Source organism: Pseudopodoces humilis, chromosome 3 (assembly GCF_049639895.1).
Source record: "Pseudopodoces humilis isolate 2021_Gansu_Grassland_sample_001 chromosome 3, ASM4963989v1, whole genome shotgun sequence".
Classification (NCBI taxonomy): domain Eukaryota; kingdom Metazoa; phylum Chordata; class Aves; order Passeriformes; family Paridae; genus Pseudopodoces; species Pseudopodoces humilis.
In genome coordinates this window covers 246,050-269,856 of record NC_142202.1, presented here as the reverse complement: position 1 = coordinate 269,856, position 23,807 = coordinate 246,050, and the positions used below count along the sequence as shown (strand labels likewise).

Here is a 23,807-nt window from a genome sequence, read left to right as displayed (position 1 = left end):
GCACTTCCTTCCTAAAATTCCAATTTCCATTCCACAAGTGCTCCAGCATTTAGTTTTCTTCAAAAATGGCAATTATTTTTCTAGACAGAAAATGAGGGATATCTGATGATGGCCTTGGTACTTTACAGTCTCTTGCTGTTTAATGACCTTGCAAATTCCAAATCGCAGTTGAGAGACATCAACAGCATTTTCCACAAATAAAGGTACTATAAATTGGACAGTAAAACTAAAGTGTGGCAGAAACTTCGCTGCTTTGCCCACTGCTGTGTGAGTGCCTCAGTGAGTAACACACAGTGCAGACACCAGCTTGCTAATAGGACATTTTCAATATTATTGGCCAATTATCCATGTTTAAAGCTAAGGTGGTGGGGGTTTATGGCTGTATACTAGACTTCAATTTCCCAAACTATTACAGAGGAGAAAAGTATTCTGCCTCCATGATGTAGCCTGGTGCAAATCTGGCAATGCTGCCTTCAGAGTGGGTACCCTCGAAATGTTCCCAGATCTGCCACCAGGCAGACCGCCCTTAAACCAGGCAGGTTTGAGGTTTAACCACATGTGCTCGTCCTACCAGCAGGAGAACACAAAACTCACCAAAGTTACAAGTTCTGAGGCATCCCCCAGTGCCAGGTCCTCACAATGTAAGTCCTGGCAGCCCAGGAAGAACAGGGACACAGCTGGCAGAGGAGTCAGCTGGGCCAAAAGTACTGATGCCAAACATCCATCCTTCAATTAGCGACCTCCACATATCAGCACCCTGACTCTGGCCCTCAGCATGCACACACACACACACACACACACACACACAGACAGGAATCAAATCCACGCTAATCACTAGTGGGGAGGATCACAGCTTAGCCAGACAAGTCATTTTTTCTCCACTGCAGCAGCCTGCTCAGTCTGCTGTGCTTCCAAGCCGACCCTCAGGCAGCCTGGAGACTGCTCTGGAGGGCTCAGCACTGCACCCCCTCCACAGCTCTGGGAACAAACTTCAAACCACGCTACGTATGAACACAAGAGGAAGGGGTGACATCTCCTCCATGGCTTTAGCAGAGAGCTGGAGCCTTGGAACGCTGCTGTGTCTGCTCTGAACTGCACCCACCAGGGGTACCAGGTTACAGGCTCAGAGCTGTGGACGTCCTGCTGAGTCACCAGGAGGGGATGACGGATGCAGCCCAGCATTCTATAAAAACCCTCGTGACTCATTCTGCTTTTGAGCAGGCTTTCTATGAGAAAACAACTATTTCCAAGATCAGCTTTAACACTCACCAAGAAGTTAGGAGTATTCAAGCATAAATAGTAACAAGAGAAAATCTACAAATACCTACAAATTTCAAGGGTGAAAGAGCAGTTTGGGCTCGGAGAAGTGTTTGCATATGTTCAAAGGGAAAGTATTTCAAGTTGAAATAATCTTATTTTGAACCGCAGAGAGTCTCAAAAGCAAGACTGTAACTATGAAATAAGCCCATATTGATGCTAATTGAGTCTCATTTTCTGGCAGAGGCTGTTGGAAGGCTGATCCTGACCCACACCCTCTCCCCTGTTTACATCTGGTATCAGTCACTGCCAGCGCTCATTGCGATGCCGACTGCGCGACAAGGCCAGCTCTGACCCGTCTGATTTATCTCTGTCACAGCTCGAGCTGCGCTCAGCAGAGGCGAGGGAAGGCAGCAGTGACCGAGGGATGGTGACACCGAGCACACGGCCCGGGCTCGCCTGGCTCTGCAGGGAAGGCACAGGGAAGCACACGTGTGTCAGCCCGTGTGGCAGAGACAGATAGCACACAACAATGGCCATCTCTAACCCATTCACTGCACGTTAGCTCTGTGATCAGCAAGTAAGCACTAACTATTTAATTAGTCAACTAATTAGTGACAGGCAACGTGGAAGGCTTCAGATGTTCCCAGACAAATGCAAAGATAAAAAGCCTAATTAAGCAGCAAGCATTATACTAACTAGAGCCAAACAGGCCAGATGTGCAGGATATTGTGTGCCCCGGTGCTGCCAGATAAAGGGCTCGACAGGAACCCTGCTCAAACCCTGCACCTCCGAGCTGATCCTGGCTAGGTCCCCCTGGGAGACACCGTCCTGCAGCCAACAATGCAGGCTTACTGTGCTGGATTCCAATCCTACTTTGAGAAAAAAAAATCACGGCTCTGACAAAAATGTGCTTTAATCCATCTGGTTCTTAAGTGCAATCATTATTTTAATGCGCCCACAGGGAGAAGGAAATAGATTCCATAACAATTTCATGTGCAATATTGTGATTTTAGGCACCATTCATTTATGGCTATCTCGTGTAGCATGTTATGTCTACTCCAACATCCTCAGAGAATAAGTCATTGTTTACATCAGGGCTTGGATTAAGGAGGTTTTCAAAACCACGGATTAAAAACGGTTTTCCCTATAATCGAAGACAATAGTGATTTCCACAGCTATATGCAAAGAAGCAAATAAAAGCCAATGGGCTCCTTGCGCTGGAACCAGTGGCAAGACACCGCTGGGAGCAAGATCCAAGATCCTTAAACCCAACTTCCATCCCTGCTGCCTGGGTTTGCATTCTGCTCCAGGAACCAGCCCCTGGGATTAAGTGGAAACACTGGGGTTTGTAATCCCGTGTCCTTCTGGTCGAACCCTGCTGCCCTGCCCATCCCTTTGAAACTAACAAAGGAACGAAGAAAAAAAAAAAAAAACCCAAACCAACCAACCAAATAAGAACCCAGCCACTGTCACCCCTGCGCCCCCAGAGCCACTGTCACAGTCCCAGCCGGCCTGGCAGCAGGCTCTGCCCCTGCAGCAGCCACCCGGCCCTCCGCTAAAGAAACCAAAAAACCCCTGTGCATCCTCGGGAAAAGCAGCTGTGCAGCCGAAGACGTGTACCTGCACACGCTGCCCGAGCAGCACGGGGAAGGCTAGAGCTCCTTTGGGGTTCGGTGGGTGAGCAGCGGTGCCACGGCAGCTCCGGGAGCGCCGCGCCCCGGGATGCGCTGCCCACCCACAGCACTGCCAGGTCACTTCTCTGCCTAAGGAAACACGTGTCTCTTCGGTCCCAAAGAAGCTGAAAACACTTGCAAGATCCAGTTCAAATAATTGCCACATCGGTAAGTGAATTACATTTGTGTGTTTCCATGGTGACTGGTAATGTAAAATAATTAAGTATGAAGAACAACGATGAGAAAATTACTTCCTCTTTTTAAGGATTAGGGCTCACAAATTGATTCAATCCAGCTATTTTTAGTGCATGTAACCTTTACAGGGAATATTAGAAAATTATGAGTAAATTAAACTAAATTGTTTTAAAAGGCCTTCACATTGATCAGAAGGCTATTTGCTGCTGATGTGAAAATTAAAAACTAATCTTTCCCAAATTTATACCTCTATTAATATAAATTCTGTGACACTGCACTAAGTGGCGCCTGCTGGCTTGGTGGTTCTCTGAGCAGCACCCCATGTCTGAGGCTGGTGCCAAGACGGGCTCGAGGAGGACATTTCCTACAGCAGCTCTGCCAGAGTTTGAACCAAGCTCAAGCCCTGCAAAGGCTCGGCCGAGGGAGCTCCGAGGGCAGCTCGCTACAGACAGACTCAGCTGGCACACCCGGAGCACAAACACGCTTCTGCTTCCCCACAGGGCTTTGCAACGAAATGGCAGCAACCAACAGCACAGGCTGAGCAGCAAGAAATGGGCTAGGAGCTCTAAAGGACAGGTTTGACTGAATTTGGGGTGGAACTGAAAGCCTGAAGGGTGCTGAGAACAGGAAGATGAGAGGAAACTATTTACTCTGATATTTACTCTGGGATGCTTTACGGGAAGTCAAGAACTAAGAGAGGGGCAAGAAGCAGAAATTTTCTTCTGCACTGCTCCAGCAATATAACATCTATAATGCACTTCAACTTATTCCTCTCCTGATGTATTGAAAATATCATTTGTGATGTTATCAATGGTTGATGTAGAAATACAAACTCCTGGCTTAACTGAGAAAAGAAAAAAAGGTGGAATTTTCCATTCTCCACCCCCCATAAAAGCACCAGACTCTCTCAGTTCTTGTTGCACCTTGTAAGAATCATGTTCAGATTTTGAATTTTATATTCATTTCTGCAAGTCTTTCATGACATTTCTTGTGTAAGTAAGTGTGATAAAACTCCGCATCAAGGGAACTGCACTCTGACAGTCTGACTCCCCAGTAAGCCCCTGGGGAGTACAAGAGTGAGACATCAGGGAGAGCACCTTGTCCTCGTGCTGGGAAGGCTGTTCCACAGCAGAGCTCATCCACAGCTTTCCCTGCCCTAGCCTCAGGGAAGGGGGGATTCAGAGAGGTTTGGGAACCCACCAGGGACGACTGGATTTAGAGGTGAACACTGCTGGGGAACACACACCAAGGGCCACTGACTCCAGCTCTCCCCACACGATTGCGGTTGAAGAACCATGGCCAAAGCGTCTTTAGGTGTTTTCAATTCTCACTTCCAGCGTGCCTTCGCCCTTAAGGATCCACGTGCAACTGGGAGTTGCTGGGAATCCTGTGAGTCCCAGGATGCACCCAGGATGCCAGCTCCCATCCCTGCATCTGCGGGTACTCAGATATTTAACACATTGAGACAGACCCAAGGAATGCTTTAAATGCAAGAAACAGCCCCCTTCATACAAGGGGGAACACGCTCTTTTCAGCAAAGGAAATAAAATTAAAAACTTACCAAAAAACCAGCGTTTCCAGAAAAGAGATTCCAACATCGGATGCACCAACCACCACGATTCTACTGTTGATACACACTTTTGATTCCAGCACCAGTTTTCGATTTGTGTGGTTCAAAGAATATTTCAGCTGTAAGGCACAGAAATACATTAAAAACAATAGTCAAAGCCTGCTAGGAATCAAAATCTCAGTGATGCATTACCTTGCATTCACACAAAACTTCTTATGGTCACTGACACGACTAATACCATTTTTCTGTGCACGGCACCAGGTAAGTTGTACTAAAACATGTGGAATACGTGCACATTTAACAGGTCACAGAAAATGACGAGAGATGAATGGTCTGGCTTCTCCAGAGCAAGATGCTCTAGAATCCTTGCAGGAGAAGACCAAACACTGCCTCTGCTATCACTCACTGCCATTTATCAAACACCTCAAGAACTTGTATTTACATACTGCTAAGGCCATTTTTATACCTCCTACAGCAATCTTTACTCTTGCTGGTTTATCTATGGAAATGGTTTTACTTGTAAATTAATTAGGAACCTCTATTTCAAGTGGTTTTGTGTGTTTAATTGAAAACTCCCTTTCCAAAAGTTATCCTTCTCTTTTCTTAAATACAGAGCAGGCACCTGGAAAGCCAGGCTGCCACATGAGTAAAGGAGTACCTCAATGCCACTGGGACCAGCAGTCCAGTCACAAATCTTACTGCCACATTGGTAATTACTAATTTCAGCTTCCACACCACTTCATGCACATTCCAACTCGGGGAATAAACTCCATGTTTTTTCTTCCCTTTTTTTTTTTTTTTTTTTCCCCCAAACTCCATTTGTTTTTTTTCAATGTGTCTCTAGGTCTCACTACCTAACAGAGATTCTCAAAACAAATAAGCAGCTAAGAGACAAGACATATTACTGCACTTGACAGGGTTTTTTTTCACCTTAACTATATTTAGCTTTCAAATTTCTGAGGAAAGACAAGGAAATACTTTCCATCTCTTTGCATTTTTCCTACTGCTCAGGGTTGCCTACGTTCCCATTTCACAGAATGGGTAACTGAAGGTTCATAAATGCACTGGGAAGACCAATACAAAATGGAGCTGCTTCTGTTATTTGTCAGACACTTGTATAAATTCCTGCTGTGGCACTTTGGAAGGAAGCAATCTAAGGTTTCTAACAGGTTTTCCTCCACTACAAATAGGAGACAGCACTAATAAAATTAAAGTCCTCTAAACTCCTTCTATGGAAGTACAGTAGAAATATATTCTCTATGTATCAGCTGATAGAGTAACTCAATAGATGAAGAGTAAGTACTTACTTTGAAAGCTGTGGGTAATTACATGGGCTTTCTCAATAAGTACGTGGCACATTGAGATCCCAAGAGATCTTTTATGCCGTGTCTTTGCAGTGGTGGAGCTCCACAGCTGAGGCTTCAGCACAGCCCCACCACACTGTGCAACTCCAGTACTAGAGTGCTGTCCTGTCCCTTAAGGAGGCATTATAGATCAATTCCCTGCCCAATGGTGCAACTGCACAGCAAGTCATTCAGAAAGAGGAAAAATTCAATCTCACCTTTGGCCAGGCAACATTATTTTTTACTGCCAGATAAATGTTCTTTGAGCTGCAGTTCACCACAGTGCAACAATGACATCCAGTGGTGAGCCACATTCATCTCAGGGGCTGGACTGCCCTGGGAAAATTCCAGAAGATATCTCAAAAAGTCTGCCAGCCCAGAGTGGGTGCTTGACAGAGGTCAGCTGGGTGGCAGCCAGCACAGGCCCACAGGGAAGGATGCCTGGGTGAGGGACAGAACCACCCTGCTGCTCCAAACCAGGGTTACACAGGACATAGCCAAGTCTCTACACAGAACCTCCAGAATCCCATTCAAAGCCAGTGCTCTGGAAACGTCTCAACACCCCTTGGCACAAGGATCTGCCAGCAAAAAGAGTTTTAATCATAAATTAAATCATACAGACTCTGTCTATAACACTTGCACGTTTCAGAAACTGAAAAAGGCCCTGGTATTTCCCTGGAAGCGTACATCTTTTGAGGAGATTTTAGGAAATGAGAAGAACCACTACCAAGTATTACAGACATCCCCCACTACCTCAAATCAAACTCTGACACACTAAATGGTTGTGCCCCAGCTACAGGAGCTGCTGCTCTGCCAATGCTGGCACGTGTGGAGCTCTCCCAGTCCCACAGTCAGGTGTGGAATACTCTGTGCCCTCACCTTGGTGTTCACATTCCTGGGACTGGCAGACAGCAATTCCAACAGGCTGGGTCTTGCTGCACATACAGACTTGCAACTTTCTAGAAAAGCAATGACTTCTGGAGGAAAAATGATTCAGTGATGTTTGTGCTGAAATGCAGCTGTTATTAAATTAATAAAATGGTAAAAACCATGAAAAGAAACTACTGGTAATGTACCTAATCAATGAAAATAGGTAGGAATGCCATCAGCATAAACCCAACAGGCCTTAAGGCAATGTCAAGCTCAAACATCTCCTTGCACTGCCGTGCTGGTGGTTTATTTTAATGCACTGCAGCAAAGAAAGCGGGAATACAATTTCCCTGGGAAGAGTTGTGTCTAATTTATGAAATGGCCTCTGTATCAGTGACACAAAAGCAGCCTAAGAGCAGAACATAACCCGTTTTGTTCCCCACACAATGGCCCCAGCACCAACAGCTGTCATGCTCCAGAAATCACCTTTCTACAGCTAAGTACACTAAACGGCCCCGGGGAGTGAGGAATTAAGGGGATTGGTCCCATAATACCACGTATTTTAACAAAATGTCAGGACAAATGACTACCTGTGCTCCCCAGAGGAGTAATCAGACATCATAATTGATAGGTCAATAGCAAACTAACGTTGTTTATTTTGTATCCAATCTATTAAATAAACCAGCAATCATTAACTAACACAAGGCAAAAAGCACTAATTGCCATTGGTAGAAAAGGCATATGTAGCCCAGGAAGGAGAATTTTCTTTGGTTATCAAATGGTTATTTGGGGTACTGGCACCCCTTGCCCTCCATGCTGTGCCCATCTGGGGGCAGAGGGACAGCAGAGCTGGCAGGGGTGGCCCTTTGGCACCAGCCCACAGGGGACAGCCAGCGGCATCACTCGGAGCCTTTGGAGCAGAGCTCATTAAAACACTGACAGCACACACCCTGCGCAGAACCACGGCTCTCACTCACCATCTCAGCACGACATGGCCACAGAAAGATTCATCTGTGGCATCCAGAACTCACACATCCTTCTGCCCCAAGCAACCAATGGAAAAAGAGTCGTGAAATATCGATCAGGTTTCAGCAAACACAGTATTTCCTTTGCACTTTCCAACCACGTACAGCTTCGTGCCCAGCTTTCCTGTTTGCTCTGCACATGCCTTGGGAATGGATTCATGGTACATTTACCCACAACTTTACATTATATGTTGACAGTACAAACTCGCATCCAGAATATTTTAAGGCCCCTTTTAGTTCTGTTTTTAAACATTGGACCCTGGGCTAGCTGTAGGTTTTCTACGTATGTTTATAATAACTGTTCTACAATAGGTCAGGGTTTATAGTAAACATTAGCTTCATTCTAACAAACAAAACCAAGGAAATTGAGCACCCAAAAATGTAAAGAACAAATGGACTGTGTATTTCAGCACTGACAGGAAGAAAACAGCACTGTGTTCCGAGCTGAGCACTGCAAAGTCTATCCCAGTAACACTCGCTGGTGCGTCAGAGCTGCTGCAGGCTTCTCTGGGACTCCTCGTGCAAAGGCTCCCTAACGCTGCAGAATTTGCAGCATCACAGCACCCTCTCGTTTGGAAAAGACTTCTAAGGCCACCAAGTCTACCACTGAACTTAGACTTTATCAGACCCTGAGCACTGCTCGGGACAGCTCAGGGAAGTGCTGGCTGCAGTTCAGGCAGCTTGCAGTGGCCCACGTTGAGAAGGGCTGCTGGGGCACTGCATGGCAAACGCAGGGCAGCCCCCTTTATGTTCTTGGCATCTTCACTGATCCCTCACCACCTACTCGGAGGGGCCCTGCCAGCCCCGGCTTGTGGGATTCTACATCTGCCTGCAATGCTTTTGTTTCACTTCAGCGTTCGTTAGTGAGAAACCCCAGCAGATAGTTACACCATCTGAACTGTTACTGCAAAAACCATCAGAAGCAGTGACAGCAATTAACAAACCTGTTCGGAGAGTGGTGCTGAGCTCAGCGACAGTGGCAGGCAAACAGGGAGGTGAGCAAACAGAGCTATTTTAATTTCAAGCTCCATTTGAACCACAAGTTAAAAAAAGAAACATCAATGTTTACCAAGGTGATATGAACAAAACTGATTGGAAAATGCATGCTTTTTCAGCCTGCATTAGGAATTGTTTTCTAAATACTAGCTGCATTCCAAAAAGCCTCATTAGAAATCTCTGCAAACATGTTTTCAAAAGCTGTTTCCAAGCATTCACAGATTGATACAAACACCAGAAACAGAAGGAAAAGAAAACAGAAAAAGAAACAGTGATGAAGAGTGCAGCCTTAATTGTTCTGTCTTTGTCAAAGAACCCTTCTTTGGGAACTGTGGCTCGGACAGATAATACCTCACCTTTTCCGAATATTTTCATCCACAGCTCCCCACGGCCTTTATGAATGAAGTCAGTATCATTACACCATTATTATGCCTACATGGGTAAATGCTGATCTGCAGCTGCTAGAAAAAGTCACCTCTATATTCATAACCAATTGTATGCCAGTCCCTATGGCTCCGTACGAAACCAGGCATTTCTTGTTTAACTCCAGCCAGCAGCAGAAGAGAGCAGAGCACGGACACATCTATTTAATTTCCTCTGTTACCATGGTAAAAATCTGCTCTTTTTCCCTTTGAGCACTGACATTTGGATCCCCAGCCCAGAGAGGGCCGAGCAGTTCACACTCATGTAAGGAGCTGACAATTGCTGGCTGCTCTGTTTCAAAGGCCGGAGAAATGAACTCGGAATGGTGCCACTTGCAGAGAGCTCAGCTCTCCCCCGTTTTTCTGGGGAGAAAAGGAAGCACAGGAAGGCACAGGAACTCTATCAAAGCATTCAAGCTGGCAAGGGGGTAAGGCACATGGCTGGCTCTAGTCCTCTGACAGCAGTCACTGCTGCCCAGGTCATCTGGCCATGGCTTCTTCTTCTGGGCAGGAGGAGAGAGCAGCAAATACAAACTGGGCTTTGGCCAGGGACTGAGCCCATAAGCTCCACATCCCTGTGAGAGAGGAGCACGGGGAAAGGAGCCCCTGGCCCGAGCACAGGAGAGCAGGCACGGCTCTCTGGACATTCACCAGCAGCAGGCACAGGGTGACAGAGACAGCCATCCAAACACAGCCAACACACTGAAAAACATCACACAGGTACAAAGTGACAGAGACAGCCACCCAAACACACCCAACACACTGAAAAACATCACACAGGTACAAAGTGACAGAGACAGCCACCCAAACACAGCCAACACACTGAAAAACATCACACAGGTATAAAGTGACAGAGACAGCCATCCAAACACAGCCAACACACTGAAAAACATCACACAGGTACAAAGTGACAGAGACAGCCATCCAAACACAGCCAACACACTGAAAAACATCACACAGGTACAAAGTGACAGAGACAGCCACCCAAACACAGCCAACACACTGAAAAACATCACACAGGTACAAAGTGACAGAGACAGCCATCCAAACACAGCCAACACACTGAAAAACATCACACAGGTGTATATAAAGTGACAGAGACAGCCACCCAAACACACCCAACACACTGAAAAATGTCACACAGGTACAAAGTGACAGAGACAGCCATCCAAACACACCCAACACACTGAAAAACATCACACAGGTACAAAGTGACAGAGACAGCCATCCAAACACACCCAACACACTGAAAAACATCACACAGGTGTATATAAAGTGACAGAGACAGCCACCCAAACACACCCAACACACTGAAAAACATCACACAGGTGTATATAAAGTGACAGAGACAGCCACCCAAACACACCCAACACACTGAAAAACATCACACAGGTGTATATAAAGTGACAGAGACAGCCACCCAAACACACCCAACACACTGAAAAACATCACACAGGTGTATATAAAGTGACAGAGACAGCCACCCAAACACACCCAACACACTGAAAAACATCACACAGGTGTATATAAAGTGACAGAGACAGCCACCCAAACACACCCAACACACTGAAAAACATCACACAGGTGTATATAAAGTGACAGAGACAGCCACCCAAACACACCCAACACACTGAAAAACATCACACAGGTGTATATAAAGTGACAGAGACAGCCATCCAAACACACCCAACACACTGAAAAATGTCACACAGGTATAAAGTGACAGAGACAGCCACCCAAACACAGCCAACACACTGAAAAACATCACACAGGTATAAAGTTAAAAGCTTGAAAAAATAAAATAATAATCACTACATTTTATACTGAAAATAATGAACGTGAGATAACAAATAATAATCCAGGATTCAAGGGGAAATTGATTTGGAGGGTCAAAGAATCGTGTTTTAGTGAAAGCAGACATCATTCTCCATTTTATAACAGCAAATATTACTTTTCTGTAGCAAAAATATCTGTTCACTCCTTACAAGCTGGAGTTGCCAATCTACCAAATGGCTTTGGAAAAGCTTTGAGCCAAGTCTGACCCGTTTGTAAGCAGAAGTGCCTATTTCAGTTTACTGCAAATATCATTAACACCTGTACAGCACTGACACCACGCTTTCAAAACAAAGATAGGTCATCTTACTTTTAATTTCACACATGCACGTAAGTGGTAAACATTTCTGTTAATGATGCCATCTGGTGCCTCCCACAACGGTGTGACACTCAGCCTTCCAAACAAAATGTAATGGCAGCATTGCACAAACCCCACTGACATTTACAGTGAGGAAATTTGTTATCAGCCTCACTTCACAACGCCTGTTTGTGTGTCTACTGGTGCCATAAAACCATCACCTTCACCAGCCAAGGGCAAGAACAATAAATAATGGATTTTCATCCATGCACATACTACAAAAGCGTTAAAAATTCATTACTCGAGCACATGAGCATCTTAAGCAACAGTTACTGCTTTAAAAATTAATACTACTCCCCTGGTTAAGTGAAAACTATCCACACCAAGCCTTTGTTTGTAATTCCACACACAAGTTGTAACACGAAGGAACTCCGCCCTTTTAACTTTGATACATGAGGCTTGATATTTTTAAAATGTGGGGAGTTCTCTTGCCCATCCTCCCTTGGCTCTCTGATGTAATTGCTCTCTCTTAGTAGAGGCCTAATGATGAAAATAAACCCCAAAGCCTAAAAAACCTCCCGTATTTTAGCCATATTCAGTACCTTCAACCGAACATAAATAGAACTGAAACTGACAGAATAAACCTTGAATTGCTACAGGTATTTACGGAGCCGGCACACACCTGGCTGCAAGGCAGACAGTGAGAGGGTGAAACATCAGCGACCCCTTCCCCCGAGTTACTCGAGCACTGCTGTTCCAGAAGCAGCTCCAGGAGCAGAGCTGGCTGTTCCTGGGGGCATTCCTGCACACCAGGAGGGGAACAGTCACTGCCCAGGATGGGCACACGCTCCAAAGCAGAGGCTCTGCTGCTCCACAGCGCTCCAACCTCTCCCTCTCCACACTCCTGACATCCCTCTGCAGACAAGGTGACAAACCATGCAGTTTGCACTCTCTGCTGCAGTCAGAAGCAAAGACTGCTCTGAGGCAGCCCCTGTGACCAGCCCTCTCGCCCACGTTTGAAAATTTAAGTCCTTGTTTTTATTACAACTGAGTCCTTGTTGAATTACAACTGAGCTAAAATTTCCAGGCTGTACCCTGTGGAGCGGCTGGGTCTGGACAGTGAGGTGCTGTTAACAGTCAGTCCATCAGCTCTGAGAGCTTTCTGCTCCTCTGCCTGCACAGGTCAAGGTAAAGCCCTGTGCTCAGCCTGGGCACTAGTGAAAAGTTCAGACTGCTGGTAATGAACTGGCCTGAACACCAGAAGTTAGAGGCCACAGACAGCGAGTGAAGAAGCAGAGCCCCAGGGGTTTGTTGGAGAGGACATCAGCATCTAGGGATGAGCTTTCCATACAAACCCTCATATAGATCCATTTTTTAAACAATCTTCCCCACATGAGAAACTCTGTCAAGTTCAAAAATGTTTTAGATTTTTTTTTTGTTTTACTTGATAGCTAATTCCTCCTTTACTTTTTACAAAACATGGCAAGCATATACTCCTTTAAAGTACTGCAGTTTTATAGTGGACATAAAGAGCTCACAGAATAGAGAACCATCCAGGATGGCTCCTACATTCGCGAGTTATTTGAGTATGTAGTTGTGAATATACACTGCAACGGAACAAGTTCTAAGTTGAATCAAAAAGCAAGGATGTGTTTTCTTCTCATGTTCTTATTTTAATTACGATTTTGAACTGCTCTCTGGCCATTTATTCACAGCCTTTACCATTAGCATCATCATGGAGTCAGACAAACACACAAAAATACCTCCACACTGCACTGGAAACTGTTGAGTTTGCAGTGCCTTGGCCTCCATTTTCTATTTCAACCTCACACTGGACTAACTAAATTTATGTAACACTTCGTGGGCTTCTGCAACTGCTCTGTCTCTTTATGAGCTGGAGCAGAAAAAACAATTCTAAACCGTGCAATAAAGCCTGACAGCTTGAACGCAGCCATGAAATAAAAATATAATAAAACCAATAGCATGAATAATAATAAAAGGGCAAAAACAAGGAAATAATTCAACAGATGTGTGACATTTTTGTTCTTCATCGTGGATCAGTTATTCTTGTTAATTATATCACCTATTCTTCCCTTACCATTGATAATTACACGAAGCAGATGGAGAACAGAATGCTCCCAGATGGTGAGAAAGCAAACAAGTTTATAAATTGTTTATTTATGAAGAAATAATTAAAAATTATTTCATTATCTGCAGTTTTCTACTCCACCAATAATGACATGCACCGTGAAGGCCAGCAGCACTTGATAAGATATTCAGGATTCTGTTGTGACCGACTGCTTTTCGTGTAACGTGACTGCAATGACTGACAGATGTGCAAACCGGAATAATAATCTAATCTGTTCTAACGCTGAGGGAATTAAGAGTTTGGATCTTTGAATCTCCTGCCAGTTGGCGCTTCAGCACCGGTTGCCGATCCAGAATACAAAAATGAGAGATTTCCTTTTGCTTTGGCACAGCTGTAGTGTTTGATCAGGTCTGTGCCCTGAAGCCCAGGGTGGCAGACGTGTGGCCAGTGCAGTTCTGAGCCAAGACACGGCACCTCTGCCACAGCTGCTGCTCAACAGGCATCCCAAAGTCTGGACACCTCGGGACCAGACGCAAATCAACAACTGCGCCATTCCAGAGGGCTGCAGCGGGAGACTTAATGGGTGGCAAGCTTAACATCTCCTGCCTTGTGCCTTCTCGGTCCAGTCTTACCCAATTTATCCAAATCTCTTCAGCAGAGACTTTGGTAGGAACGGACACACAAAATCAGAAGCAAAATGTATTTCCAATCTCAAAGCAGAAGAAAAAGCAAGGAAGAATTTACAGCCCTTTGGGAAGTGGAGCTACAGGGTTTCTGAGGCAAAGATGAAGCAGCACAGAGCTGTGATTTAAGAGAACAAGTGAGAAAACATGTGATGGCCTTAAAACCTATGGGAAAGCATTCATGAAAAGGATGGCAAATAGGGGAGGAGCAGGGAGAACTCGTAAGCTCTGTAACTCTCTGGAGTCACAGTCATTCTAGCAATAAGCCACGACACACACCAAAAGCCTGTCTCAAACCAGAAACAAGACTGAACCAGGGGAAATGCCACAAGGGTCTGGAGAGAACAGGGCGAGTGGAGAACTGCAGGTAAAGGGCCACACAGGTAACAGTTGGCTGTGGGGTCATAGGGTGAGTTCCTGGAGTTTAAGAGTACCTTTCTCCAGCTGCCAGAGAGCCCACAGGAGGAAGGCTCTGTGCTCCCTTTAAACCACGAGACACAGCTCATGCTCCCTGCACGAGACAGGAGGGAGCAGGCCAGGAATCCATGCGAGGGCATCACAGGGCACTTCCCCCTTGGTGCTTTTTCCTGACACCACAGAAAAAACAGAGAGAGTTGACAGAGGGACAACAACAACAGGTTACCACACATTGTGCTCATCTGTCTGTAACAGCTGATGCAGACCTGCAGGAAAAGCACCTCTCCAGCACAGATGAGATCCATCTGGACCAACAGTGCTCAGGAATCAGCTGAGAGCAAAGCTTCTGCGGCTTAGATTGCCGCTTTCTCTTCTGCCTTTGGAAGAAGAAAGCAGGAAAGCCTCCTTGCGTGCCCTGGGTCTGTATCTGAGAGCATGAAGGGAATTCACCCAAAGCAGGCTGGAATGTACTGGGGAGACACAGACTGAAGGAGCCCCAGGGCTCCCACCCGCACTCGCTGAGATACGGAGACGCTGACGGCCCACAGACATCCACACACAAACCAGGAGCTGTGCCCACACAGAGCGGCTGAGCTGCTCAGCCCCAAGCTCTTCCTTGGAAAAAAGACACTCCGCAGCTAGAAAAGGGGAGCAAGAGCTCCAGAAGGGCTGGAATAAGAGGAAAGCAGCTGAAAAAGCAATAGATGAGAGGCAGATGTTGATTTGTTGATTACTAGATATCAAGGGGCATCTTGTGGGTATCAAAGCAAGAAGACCACCACAATTATCTCAATTACAAGCAACAGATACTCAAGCAAGCAATTAGAGCAGGCAATCAGCGAAAATTCTACATTTCTGAAATCAACTTGCATTTACAGTCCTCATCTGATAGTTCATGTGACAAATCCTGCCACCACTGCAGAGCACTCTAAAGCAGCAATCACAGTGATAAGGTGCCCTCCAGCTCACGGGAACAAAGCGGGCACGGATTCACCTCTGGAGGAGCTGCTTCCAAATAGGAGAGGGCAAAGCCTCCTCGGTTGAAACCAGCTTGGTGAGCGGGGACAGAGACACGGGATAAAGAAATGAAGAATGGTCTCAAATGCTTGGAATCCCTGCTTGCCCCATTCTAAACATCTTACAAGACCCTGCCCTGATCTTGTTTAAAACCACCAAAACAAAGATGATAGGAGACATTTTCTCCTTACTCCTCTACAGGTGCTGGCCTCAGACATCTTCCCACTAATTCCTACTCCAGACTCTTTGCTGCCTTTCACCTTTCTCCCTTCTCTTCTCCACACTTTCCTCACAACATTGTTCTCCCATGTCCTTTTTCTTTCACTTCCCAGCCCTTTAGCATCTTCTACAACCAAAATGTGTTTCACTTTGAGTCACTGTATTTCATAAGGTGACAGCTCTCAGCCTTTCCATTCTGCAGAGCTAGAACATTTGTCTCCTTGGTGGGACAGGTTGTTCTCAGCCTCACAGATTGCACCTTACTGTTTACAGTAGGTCTGAGAAGCCTTTTAATCACTACAAAAAGGCAGAAAGATAATAGATAATACTGAAACTTGGTCATATTAATTTATAACATACACCCGAGTTTATTTGTAACGTCACGACAAGATTTGGCAGGGTAGTACCAGATTACTGATGAGGATCAATCTTCCTTTTCAAGGCATCTGAGCAGAGTGAGGGCAAGTGCCTTGTGCCTGGCTGCAGCCCAAGGTCTAAAAGCAGCAGCACCTCTTTACTCAGGAGTACACTCAGCTCCCCGTGGCAGGCTGCTCCTTGTGTTACACAGCTTCCCAACGTATGGTGGCCAAAGGTCGCTTCTTTCACGCAACACGAGAGTCAATTTAGCTTTACGTGGTTTCAAGTTCTTGGTATTTCAGAGAAGCCAGCAGCAGCAGACTAGCTTTATCCTCAAGTTACCACGCAGCACTTAGTGCCAGATGTCCATTCTGATAGAGCACAGTCTGTCAAAAATCTATAATTCATGCAGAGGCAGATGCATGGATACTTACACAGCGGCTGGCCTTGAGTTGGGGTTTTTCCAGTAAAACTTCTCAGCAAAAATTTCACCCATTCTGTTAAGTAGAAATTTGAATCTGAGATTTCAAACCATTATGCCAGTACCTACAGAGAAGCTCAGAGAACCTCAGCAAGAACATAAGCAGACAAAAGACTTGCAAATCTTTCAAACACAGGAAGTCTGTGATTTTCCAGCTTCAACAAAACTGCCAAGATGAGCTCTTTCAGGAAGAGCGCAATCACTTCAAAGATGAAGAAGCAGTTTAAAGAAAAGCATCAGAGTTCATTCTGCAGAGAAAAGAAAGGCAAGGGATGTGCATGTGCAGGGAAGGCTGTTGTTGAGCAAAGCCAAAGCCAGACCAACAGCCTCAGACATGTTCTGGACTTTGCTTTGCCAGCTGCTGCCTAATTAAGAGTTTTAGTTGCCAAAACCTACTGACTAACTGAGAAAAGGACAGCACTAAAAGTATTATATGGAAGCCCATCTCAGCCAACTGGAAGTTAGTAGACAGACATAAAGCTCCCTAATTATGTTTCTCCATGAAATCACAACTACCTACTGAGAGAACCCATCACTAATAGTGTTTTTCCTAATATTTCAGCTTCACTAGTTACTCTTTTGAGGAATCACCTTCACATCAAATTTTAGTTACTTTAAAAAATGGAAGAAAATCGAGTGCAAGTTATTTTAAAAATGAAATTTTAAGACACTTTTCATTTAGAACCTCCAGGCCACACCGGTTCTTTGCGAGTAAAACCGTCTGCTAGTGAAAACAATCTTTTCCTTTGCTGCTAAGTCACTTGGTGTTTTAAGGGTACCTCGTGCATGGAAGAAACCTGACTTTGGGACTGAAAAATAAAATGCACTTAAGCAATCTCGACAGAAAGAGTCAGCAGCACGACACCGTTTTTTTTCCACTCGTGGAGCTTCGCCACCTAAACAAAGGCAGCAGGAGCAAGGGCTCAGCATCAGGCAGAGCACGGACCAGGCGCCGGAGGCCGTGACGGAGCGGGTAGGGCTCTGCTCCGGTGGGCGCCGCGCGCGCCGGGCTGCGGCCGCTGTAATTAAGGAGCAGCCCTGGGAGGGCAATGCCAGCCCATCTGCCAGGCCCCGTGAAGCTGGCAGCGTGCCTCCCGCCTGCTGCCGCCGCTGTCACCCACCTGATCCTTGGAGACCTGCTCCGACGGAGCGCTCGCGCCAAGCTCTCGCAGAGGATAGACAATCTGTCGTCTCGGCCGCACGGGAGCCATGTAATGAAGGGCAGATGTCAGGGAATGGGCACGGGGACGCTGGAACTGAAAGACAGCAATCCATATTTCAGCAGAGAGAATGTCAGCGGTGCATCACAGATGTCTGCTGCACGGCTTCGCAAACACACAATTCTTAGCTCTGTTGGCTAAATCTGAGACAAAAATCAGCAAATAAACAAACATACTCAGAGCAGAGGAATGAATTGCAGATAATTCCTGACACTAATGAAGATAATTATGAGAGTAATTACATTACTATCTCTGTGGGAATGACAGATAAACAAGTGGTTTGGTTTATGGGATTTTTCAGCACAAGTATTTTCCCCAGGAGGATATTTTTCTCCATAGTGATCATGAATCAGCTTGATTTGACCTCATTAAGCTGTGTTATCTGCTCACTGCTAACCTTTGCTCGCCTGGCAAGCAACAGAGATGAATTTATATAGAAATTCTATACCAACTGAAATGTCTGGTTCATCCGAGTGATAAATGTTAATAAACTGGCAGAAATTTGAAACGAACAAAACCCTAATGCTCATCTGAGCAGCCTGGATCATTAGAAATAGCTGTATCTGTCTATTACAGCATGACTGGCTCTGGCACAACTTACAACATGAAAGAGGAAGAAGAGGATTAGAGGAAATACAGAATGAACATTAATGCAAACTAAATTACACTCAAGTACCATTCCATCCACAAATATTAAAAACTTGGAATTACTATGTTGAGAACTTTGTAAAATATCATACTTACCACTTATTAGACAGTAATATTAGATAAGCTACAGTAACTTAGAGTAAACTCTAGCCTGGTAGCCTGGAAACAGTCAAACCTGGAACCACTGGTAAGACTGAGCTTCTCTTCCATCCAGTGCCAGTGAACTGCATTTTTGTGAGTTCCTCTTCAGAATCTGAGAGCCTTGGTTCCTCACAGGAACACTTAAAACTCCACAAAAGTGCACAAGAAAACGCATCCTTCTGCAAATGCATCCAAGTCTAACCTGTTAAGAGCTCACACGTGAAAGCCAGTGATGGTTTCAAAAACACCCAGGTCACCAAGGACAGAGCCCATCTCAGTCACCATCTAAACACCAGGTGCCCAAGTCCAGCCTGCCAGGCAGAAGCCAGAGCTGGAGATCAGTCTCCAGGGAACAATTCCATCTGTCTCGAGACAGGCAGGTACGACCGACAGATGAACTGCCCTCGCCATGCACCGTGCGTTTCCATCAGTGGTGCCAGCAGCCCAGGTGATTGCCCGGGCCAGACAGCAGCCTCAGATGGCTGCACAGGCTTGGAAACTCTACCTTGTGTTCCCTTTTCTGACATGAGACTGATGACAAAACACATATGTGAGTGTTTCTAAATTACATTCTTCTCAGAAATGGATTTTCTGCATTGGAAGTTCAGTTCTTACGGTTCTGCCGTGACACTTGCAGGAACACAAGCTCCCCTCCAAAAGCCAATGAGGTGCCCAGGTCCCACTGACTTTCGGTGAAGCACGGTCTAGAGCACCTGAATCCCTCTGGAAGAGTTTCTGTAAGCCACATCTGGAGGTGTTTAGGATGATCCCCTTGCATTTACTCAGGCTACATGACCCTTGTGCTGGGAAAGGAGCTAAGACCAAGGCCACTTCCACTCTCTGCTCCCCACCACACTTCCTGGAGACACTGGTGGACACCACAGACTGGCCCTGCTTTGCAAGAGCCGTGTCCATGGGTCCAGAATATGTCAGGAAGGAAGAAAAGTACAGTTTGCTGCAGACTGACAAGAAAATCCCTGTATGCAGTCATTGATGGAAGCAAAGAAAAAATAAAGCAAGAAAATGTGGCAACATTTGATACAAGAAATACGAATTACTTTCTCCTTACCTGGGCCTCCACGTATTCTGGATAAATAGGGTAGTAAAGAGAAGATTTGTGACCCAAGCGAAGAATCTCCTTTAGGAAGTATTTTGTGTAGTGATGAAATACAGGATTCAAGACAAAGTGGCAAAGATGTCCATGTTCCTCTTGCTGGTGGTGATTAAAATGAATGAATTCCTCAATGTTGTAATGTGATCTAATATACTCAATATCCTGGAAAATTAGGAATTTGTGAGTCAGCAGTGATCAGCAGCTACCTTGACAGGATTTTAGCAAATACCAACCAATGAGTCACTTTCCATCCGTCAGGGAACAACACCTGAACACTGAAATCAAGTGTCTTTGAGAGCTGTCCTCAACTGAAGGGCATTGACTGAACAGATTTTTCTCAAAAATCCATTCATTGTATCAAAACCTCTCCTCACAGCTTGCCCTTATTTACACAGAATGCACACCCGACCCTTTCCCCACAATGCCTGATAAAGGTTAACAGACATTCAAGGGGAAGAAAAAACCTCCCACCTGTTTTTCTGTGTTCAAGGCACAGAAGCCCAGGCTGTCCCTCTCACCAAACTCCAGCTGAAAAAAGGAATTCCACAGAGCAGAGCTGTGTCAGAAATGCCCTCCAACAAGTCTTCCCTGCTGAAGTGATAAGCTGATATTTTTGTACATTTATTCACTCAATCTATCCTCTTAACTCTTAATATAATCAAGAGAATTACTCTCAGGAGTGACTGTTCTATTGTCAAAACTCAGCATTAGAACTCTGAACAACCTAAAATCCACCTTTTCAGTCCTAGAAGAATGCCACAAAAGTAAGACTTGGAGAATGTTTACTTTTTTTACTCCAGCAAGGAATAGGCTTTTGTTTTCAAGTGCATGATTCACAATCACTTAGACTCTACTGTTGGAAAAAAGTTATGAAAGCAAATCTAGAAGAATTACTGCTCTTTGCAGGATTTGTGACAAAGCTGCTTATTGACTTGGAAAGTAGAAGGCAAAGAGGTGATTAAACACTTATTTAGAGGCAGAATGTCTTTGTGCTAAAGCACAAAAAAGTGCAGGAGGAAAACTTCCAGGACATAGCAGCAGCTCCTTGAAAGTAACAGGATCATTTTTTTTTAATCTGTGTGTCAATCATTATCTATGAGCAGAGAAATAATCCAGTGGGCATAAACTAGACACTTTGTTAGGCACACATACAGTGCCAAGCACAAAACTCAGCCTTAGCGTGAGGACCAAGCACCACAGAGCTCACGGAACACAAAGTGAATTTACCATTTCATCCCTAGTGACAGAAACACCAACGATTTGATCCAAAACTTCTGCTACAAAAGCCTGTACTGGCATCCCATCCTGCAAGGTAAAGGCAACAGATGCACATTTCCTGTTCCAGCAGAATCTCTTTCTAATGGTAACAGCATTCCACCACAGAGTCCCAGTTAAAACACTCTCCTCCCAGTGCAGCTCCCAGACACCATCCCAGTTTAAGCAGCCCCCTCCCCTGCAGGGCGCTGTTTGAGCCAGGTTGTGGCTGGATTCTGGACCACACAGACCTTTCCTCACTGACACTTCAGCTTGGCTACAGCTGCTGCAGGAGTGCTACAAGCTCAGCCACTGCTTCAGCACTGGCTTAAGTCCTGATCTTAGGACAGAACTGAACACATGCTCGCAACAAATACTCACTGGATCCCTGCGAGCCTCAGTGAATATCTTTGAGTCGCTCCATATCTTTTCATTCAAGCTAAGAGTTTCAACGAGCTTTTTGACACCCTGTAAGTCACTGGTTGCTGCTTTTCTTACATTAAATGACCTAAAAAAGGACAAAAAAAAAATAAATATTAAAGTTGACTCTTTGACAAAATAAGGACAATTGTCAAACTCAAGACAACACGCCCTTCACAAGTACCAACCACGCTGTTCAGAAATTGTAACTGATTGCTAAATGACACTTGTTCCAAAGGCAGATATGAACTTATTGCACGGTAATAGCAAAAATCAGAGCATCTACTGGAGACAACTCCAGAATCCTGCTTTATCTGCTATTAAACACCCAGCCCAACCTATGCGCCCAGGTATCGGCTGTCTTCAAATGAGTAAAAGTCAGCAATAAAGGGAGGCTAAGAACCACAAAATGAACGTGGAATCTGTAGCTGAACACTGTGGCACATGAGGAAAAAAGATTAAAAAAAGGGAAAGGCAAGAAAAAAATGAGAAAAGGACAGAGAAAAATAAAAAGGAGCCAGCAGTCATGGTACCAAGTAAAGCAGGAACATCAATTTCTTTGAGAACAAAGTACTAATTTTTTGCTTTAAGCATTGGTGCCTCAAGCAGTAACACATGAGGATAAACTTGCATGACTGCAGTGCCTGTGCTAAGCGTGGAGTGCCTGTCAGTACTGACACAGCAGTGACGTGGCACCAGAATGCCAGTGCCACACATGGAACACCTTACCCACAGACAGCAGTGACCTGGCACTTGGCTCATTTACAGACTGTCAGCAAACATCCTACCTACTGGCTAGGAAGAAAATTCACTTCACACCGACTGTCTACAGAGCTGAGGAGCTCTCCCAGTGTCTTTTCAAAGGCAGCAACCCTTTCCTGGTTACACACAGCTCATGCAACCAACACTTGTGGAGTGCTGTTTGAGAAGCTGAACCACAGCTTCAGTTCCAAGAAATCAGTTCCTCCACCCACAGATAAAAAGTTGTGATTCACTTAGTATAATTTCTTTATTCCCGTTCTTCTTGCTTTCAATTTAAAAGTGGATGTGCTATTCTTCAGCCTCAGTCACACTGAGAGGCATCTTGTGGAATATCTTGTGGAATATGGGTTTAATGAATAGCACTGTACCTCAAAAAACACAAATTTACCGAGATTCCGGTATGAGAAATTTCACAGCTGAATTCACTGACCATTTCTGAGTGCTGAAAAGCACACATTTGATTACTGAATTACAAACTAATGCTGGCATGTTTCCCCTGCCAATCGCAAGAGCCAGCAGTGCTGAGGACTGCGGCTCACCCTGCCACGGTGGGAGCGTGCCCTCCTCAGCCCCCCCATGCCCAGAAGGCAGCTGTGCCTGCAGGGACCTGCATCTCAAACGTGACTAAAACAGAACATGTGAAAAGGTGAAACTGCCATTGTTTTTAAATAAGCAGATCCACCTGCTCCACTGGGAGTATGGAGGAGAAGGAAAGATATCCAAGGTCTGTACTCGTTTCTCTCCCAGCAATGAATTAACTCATTCTAGATGCTCAAGTCCTTTGACTGCTCAGAGACAAGGGCACTATTATTATTATGCTTTTTAGTGAAAATTGAGGCAAAGTACCCATTAAGAACCTCAGCCTATGCCTTGTCATCTGTTATTTTTTTCTCCTGCACTGTTAAGTAGCAGACTCACAGTTCCATTTGCTGCACTCTTGCTTTTTGTGTACTTAACACTTTTTCTTATTCCTTTTACTACCTGTACTAATCAGGAGCTCATTTTGTGCCTGTGCCTCTTCTGACTTTGCCCTTTCATGTCTTCCCCTCTTCTTACCCTGTTTTTCTTTTAGTCCATTTTCTGTGACTTCCTTTTCACTTCCATGCTTTTGAAAGCCGTAGGTGCAAGTACAATGTGTTGATCTTTCACTTTCACCGATTTTGGTTATTTCCAAGAGAGTATCTGCTGTTGCACACTGTGGGTTTTGTTCTGCAGAAACTTTCCAAAAGCTTACTCTGGTTTCTCCCAAAGCTTTTCTGACCCTGAACCTCAGCGAGCAGCTATTTTGCCATACTTTCCTGCAAAGCTGCAGGTGGATTAGGAAAATGCTACTGACGATCCTATTTTGTTTTTATGAGAGGACTGGTGTCATTTGGAACATGCACAATGTAATCAGAATGGTAACTTTTTTTTAAAGAGCCTTGATAACAACTTGAATTTTGCCCAAAATTGCAAGAGGACGTATGACTCCCACCCCTGCTGGAGGATTACTGAGCAGCT

The 23,807-nt window shown here is 45.1% G+C and overlaps 1 protein-coding gene across 7 annotated transcripts in view; it reads right to left on the bottom strand.

Moving 5' to 3' along the window:
* CFAP61 (cilia and flagella associated protein 61) overlaps positions 1-23,807 on the bottom strand; it is a 92,497-nt gene that overhangs the window by 45,481 nt on the left and 23,209 nt on the right. For 6 of the 7 annotated variants that reach the window (XM_088052518.1, XM_088052517.1, XM_088052516.1 and 3 more), the window contains exons 13-17: positions 21,507-21,633; positions 21,099-21,176; positions 19,827-20,033; positions 17,870-18,004; positions 4,690-4,817 (exon numbers count right to left, since the gene is read on the bottom strand). In XM_088052518.1, the coding sequence (XP_087908644.1) occupies positions 4,690-4,817; positions 17,870-18,004; positions 19,827-20,033; positions 21,099-21,176; positions 21,507-21,633 (675 nt within the window). The remainder of the gene's footprint in view (positions 1-4,689; positions 4,818-17,869; positions 18,005-19,826; positions 20,034-21,098; positions 21,177-21,506; positions 21,634-23,807) is intronic. The other variant, XM_088052520.1, reaches the window with a different exon arrangement.